The sequence below is a fragment of the Prenolepis imparis genome, unplaced genomic scaffold, assembly GCF_030444845.1.
Source record: "Prenolepis imparis isolate NDT839.2.m4 unplaced genomic scaffold, iyPreImpa1.0 SCAF_343, whole genome shotgun sequence".
NCBI classification, from domain to species: Eukaryota; Metazoa; Arthropoda; class Insecta; order Hymenoptera; family Formicidae; genus Prenolepis; species Prenolepis imparis.
The window spans coordinates 28653-34484 of record NW_028141501.1 but is presented as its reverse complement, the minus strand read 5'-3'; the positions used below and the strand labels follow the sequence as shown (position 1 = coordinate 34484).

General features: G+C 49.2%; 1 protein-coding gene across 1 annotated transcript; it reads right to left on the bottom strand.

The window, feature by feature from the left end:
* Positions 1-5157: 5157 nt before the first annotated feature.
* On the bottom strand, positions 5158-5832 carry LOC145948351 (uncharacterized). The gene has a single exon (XM_083058056.1). It carries the CDS (start codon positions 5830-5832, stop codon positions 5158-5160), a length of 675 nt encoding a protein of 224 aa, XP_082914182.1.

Here is a 5832-nt window from a genome sequence, read left to right as displayed (position 1 = left end):
GCTCTGGTCTTTATTTCCTCCCAACATTTCCTCGCCAACAACCCTCCCCTTCCCTCTTCCAACCTTCCCTCATATCCCCATGCCCTTCTACCCATCCTTGCCCTCATATTTTCCCTTTGCAGCTCTTCCCTTATCATATACCCCGGAGTCCCCCACTCCACTCCCATTACCCATCTTAGATATCTCTCCTGAATCCTTTCTATTCCTTCTCTCTCTCCCCATCCCCACACTTCCACCCCATATCCCATCACCGCCCATACTAACGCATCAAATAACCATACTCTTTTCCCCCAATCCGCTCCAAATCGTCTCTTCCCTATTCCCCATACTTGCTCCAGTATAGCTGCCCCTTTCGCTACTCTTTCCTTTACCTGCTTATCCTGCCTTCCATTTCTTTGTACTATATATCCCAGATATTTATATTCCTTGACTTCTTCTATTTCCATCCCCTTCCATCTCCAACTGACCTTCTTGAACCTCCCTCCCCCCTTCCTACACCTCATTATCTTCGATTTCTTCGTGTTTAATTCCAATCCCTTTCCCTCTAAATATCTTCCCAACCTCTCCAGCATGCACCTCATCCCTCCCTCCTCCTCTGCCATTACCACAACATCGTCTGCATACGCCAATGTGTAGACTTTGTCCCCTCCCAACTTCACCCCTCCCCACAACCCCCTCCTCATCTCATCCTCCAAGTCCGCCATCAATAAATTGAAGAGTAACGGACTCAAGGGACATCCCTGTCTCACTCCTCTTCCTGTCCAAAACCTCTCCCCTGTTTCCTCCCCTATTTTCACTCTGAAGCTTACCTCTCCCAACACATCCTCGCTCCTTTTTACCAAGCCCTCTCTCACCCCTCTCTCCCTCATTGCCGCTAATAATACTGACCTATCCACCGAATCAAACGCGGCCTTCAGGTCCACGAAGAATAATACCAACATCCCCCCCTTTCTACTAATTCGCTTATTTATCAGGTAGTTTAACACATATACATTATCCATCGTCCCCATTCCCCTCCTAAAGCCCGCCTGATTCGGCGGAATCAGCCCCTTCCCTTCTATGTCTATCCTTAACCTCTCTGCCAACACCGCCGTATATACCTTGTACAACGACGGTGTCAGCGTAACTCCTCTAAAGTCCGAAACTTCTTTTCCTTCTCCCTTCTTCAAAATCGGCACCACCAATCCTTCACACCATTCCCCTATCCATCCCTCCCCCTTCTAAATCCTACTACAAATCTCCCATACCCACTCCTCCATTTTCTCCCCTCCGTACTTCCATACCTCCCCCGGTATCCCATCAATACCCACTGCCTTTTTCTCCTTTATTTTATTTATCGCCCTTCTTACTTCCTCCCTACTTAGTGCACTCTCCTCATCCCCCCTTTGTCCCCCATGCATCCCCCTCACCGCCCTTGTGTCTACTGCTCCTAGTAAATCCCTAAAATAATTATCCCACATACTCCTCTCTATTCCTTCTCCCGTCTCCTTCCTCCCTCCCTTCCTTTCCCTTCTCACTATCTCCCACACCTGACCCTCCGTTTTCGCCTCCTTGGCCTTTTTTATCCACTCCTCGTTCTCTTCCTCTTTTTTCCTCCTGCACAGTTTCCCATACCCTCTTTTCATCTCTTTATAATCCATCCCCTCTCCTCCTTCCCTTCTCCATTTTCTCAACTCCTTTCTCACATTTCTTTTCTCCTCTCTACACTCCCCATCAAACCACCCTCTCCCTTTCCCTTTGTTCCCCCCTCCGACCTTGTTACCCTTCTTCATTATCGTTACCATTTTTTCCTTCATCCTCATCCAATCCTCCTCTAATCCGCTCTTCTCTCTTTGCACCTCCCCCAATTCTTCCCTGAATTCCTTTCTCCCCTCCTCAGACCAGTTCCACCTTTTCATACCCTTTTCTCTCTTTTTGCTTCTATTAACTCCTTCCCCTCTGATACCTATTGTCACCGGCATATGATCCGAGTCCACTCTTACCCCCACCCTCATATACCCAACCCTTTCCCTCACTTCCTTGTTTCCTATTATATAATCAATCACTGAATTCCCATTTGGCCCCATATACGTCCAATCACCCTCTTCATCTCCTTCCATCCCTCCGTTCAAAATTGGCCATCCCATCTCCTCTAGTTTACTCACCAACATCCTTCCATCCGCATTTACTTTCTTGTCCTTTGACTTCCTCCCTTCCTCTACCCAACTTATCTCCTCCTCCCAAATCCGGCCCCCCAAACTCTCTGTCCTCGCGTTGAAGTCTCCACCAATTATTGTCCTTGTATTTCCTCCTTCCTCCTCCATCCATTCTTCCATCCCCTTCAATTTTTCCACTATATCCCCATTTATATAAACTCCCACCATCCTCCATCTCTCCTTCCCCAATAAGACCGTCTTTTCCATCCTACCCTCCCTTTCTTCTCCCGATTTATTTTTTACAGTTATCCCCTTCTTAACTCCCACCACAATTCCTCCCATAGCCCTCCCCTTCTTATTTCTTCTCTTAGCAAATTGAACCTCCCAAATAAATCCCTTCGGTAACCTCCCTTTTATCTTCTCCCACCCCTTTATATCCACCCAAGTTTCTATTAAAAAGACGATATCCTTTTCCCCTATCATTTCCCAAAACTCCGTGTCCTTATTATTTAATCCCGCCACGTTCCAGAACATCACCCTCCACCCTTCTTCCTTTTTTCTACTATTTCTATTTAACCCTGTATCCCTCTTACTCCCTCCCCCTTTATCTTCTTCATCCCTTTCTCTCCCCTCTCTTCCTCCTACACCCCTTCCCCCTGTAACCGCTTTCCCTTTTTTTCCTCGCTCCCTATCTCCCCCTCCATCCTCTCACCCTTCTCTCCGCCTCTACCTTCCCTCCCCAAATCTTTCACCGTTCCCCCCTCCGACACAAGAACTTCCCTCCCTTCGTCCCACCTCCACCATTTTCCCCCCATCCAAATTTTTCCATATTTCACCCATGTCCTCCTCCCTTCTTTATCCTCTCTTCTAGCTATCTCTCTTAGTCTCCACATCATTTTCCTCTCCCTCCATGTGAGATCGTCCTCTATCCTTTCCTCCCTCCCTTTTAACCTCCTTTTCTTCTCCATTATCTCTCTCTTCATGTCTATACTCTCCAACCTCATCATCGCTATACTATATCCATCCTTATTTCTACCTCCTACCCTCCTCACATTCTCTATTCTCTCTTCCACTCCCAATTCTCTGAATAACTTTTTCACCTCCTCCTGTAACTCCCCCTGCCCTTCCTTGATCCCCTTTATTACTATATTCCTTCTCCTCTCCTCCCTCTCCTTCCTCCAGATTCAATTCCAATGCGCTCAGTTTCCCCATTAACTCCCCTATTCCCTCCCTCCTTCCCTCTCCGTTTTCCGCCCCCGCGCTCTCCCCCACCCCCTTACTTAAAATCCTTTCTGATTCCGACCTTTCCATTCTTTTCTCCATCTCTTTCAGCCTCTTTTCCAATTCTATCCTTTCACTCTCCCATCTTCTCTCCTTTTCGCTTAGTTCCTCCTTTAACTCCTTTAGTTCCCTCTTTATCTCCACTTGTCCTCTACTGCTTTCTTTAATCTCCTCTTTAATTTCATCCTTCATTCCCCTCAACCCCTCTAATAATTCATTTAATATTTCGTTTTTTAATTCCCTATTCATCTCCCTAATATAATCTTTTCACCCTTCCGGTCCCTCCCTCCTTTCCTCTTCCGGTCCCTCCCTCTTTTTCTCTTCCGGTGATCTTACTATTCTTCTATTTCTCCCGAATAACCTTTTCCTCTCCCCTTCCCTTTCTACCACTTTTCCTATTTCTTCCTCATCCCTTTCATCCCTTTTTCTTTTTAACATCTCTTCATTGCATCCTACACTCCCCTTTCTATCACTCGTCGAACTTTCCTTAATTCCCGTTTTCTCGTCCATATTCCCTTCTTCGTGCTCTATACTCTATGCTTATCTGTTCCTTATGCGCTGCCTATCACAATTTCCCTGTTCTCGTTCCGTACGCTAGCTCCCTCTCTTTATCCCCACGGTATTCAATTCCCTAGCCCCCCTTCCACTCCCTCCGCCTCCCTCTTCTACCTATCAATCTGCTGACTCACCCAGCTGTCACTTTTCCCTGCTCTCTCTCACTCTCTCACTGCATTCTTACACTCTCTCTCCTTGCACTCGTTCCGTACCTATCCTCCTTGCATCCCTCTCACCCTTATTCCACACTTATTCCACTCTTAACACTCTTTTTCTTTTCTAATTTACCTCTCTCACTTTCACCTCAACTGTCACCGTTAACACCGGAAACGGAAGTCTATAAATAAATAAGTATATTTTGTTGAAAAATGTCCCACACTTCCCAAATTTATTTATTTATTTTGTTATATATTTATTGAATTAATTTTTACTAAATATTGATTTTTATTACAGATCATGCATTCACGTATGAAAGTCCGAGTTTAAGGTTTCCTTTCAAACGTTGAATTGGATAATGGATTATATATAAATATATATAATATACATAATGTTGGGATATGCATGTAATACAAAAATGTATTGTACCTTTTTTTTTTTTCTTTTTTTTGGTTCGCTGGGGAAACCTTTTATAGGTACCCATGCCTCCGGGATGAGAACATGGGTTATGTGGGACTCATTCTGCTTATCTCAGGGGGAACCGAGGTTTTCCCCGTGATAAGACACAGAATGTTACCGCACTAAAACCACAGCGGGTGTCCTCGGGCGTTGGTTGGGGGGCGCCCGGGGTGCTGGTATCCCATGCCGTCCGGACGCCCCCCCGCCTAGCCTTCTCCGGGGAGATGCCTTAACCTTGCGGCCAAGACACCTCCTCGTCCGCCATTGTGCGAATGCTTCCCGGTTGTGACGCGGAGCGGACACCGGCTCCACGTCACGCCTTCCCATTGGTGTTGGGGGGGGCGGGGTCGGGGCTCGAGTATTCCCGCTCGAGCCCCGCCCCCCCCGCCCTCCGGCCGCGGCCCCTTCCGCTCCCCACTGGGAGCAGCAGATCCAACCGCCAACCGGAGGGCCCTCAGGATTCAGGCGGCTCCCCAGGGCTTACGCCGTGGGAATCCGCCCTTGTCCCTCCCTCGAGGTCTCCGGGGGCAGAGCGCCGGACTTAAGCGTCCAGCACTCCCTCCCGGTGACCTCATCCCACCCCAGTATCGTCTAGGGCGGGACGGGGCCCGGCCCTCCCCTGGCCCCCACCACAGCGACCTCTTCGCCTGGGCAGCCAGGAGGGGTCGTCCCTCTCCTCCCGGGACTCAAGGGAGAGAACAAGTCTCCCCCTTCTCCCGCTCTTTTCCCTCTCCCTTTCCGTCTCCTCCTTCTGCGACATGACTTTTTCGCTGAAGGAGGAGACCGCCCTCCATTTCTGCTCGTCTCCCAACATTTTACCCACCAGGGTGGGCAGGGACAAGTCCCCACCCACCACCGCCGCCAGTTCCGCCCTCTCCCCCGCCCATCCTGGGCACTCCTCCAGAGTGTGCTGGGCCGTATCGCAATCATAGTCGCAGAACCAGCACACCCTAGACTTCTCCTTGCCGATTCGGCACAGGTACTCACCGAAGCAACCATGTCCGGTGAGCACCTGCGCCATTCTGTACGACACACCTCCTTGAGATCTGTCCAGCCAGTGGACGAGATGAAGTCTTATGGCCTCGATGGTCCTCTGGCCGGGCAAGCTGGGATCCTCCAGCATGCCCCGCCATCTTTCTATGAGGACACGTCGGGCCTGCCCCCTCACTGTACGCCTGATATCGTCTGTGACGAGAACTCCCGCCCGCTGCAGCTCCTTTACCCTGGTATATACCTCAGAGTACAT

Bases quoted from the DNA above. Each gene is read 5' to 3' on its own strand.
- LOC145948351 (XM_083058056.1), bottom strand. From the start codon at position 5,832: ATGTACTCTGAGGTATATACCAGGGTAAAGGAGCTGCAGCGGGCGGGA.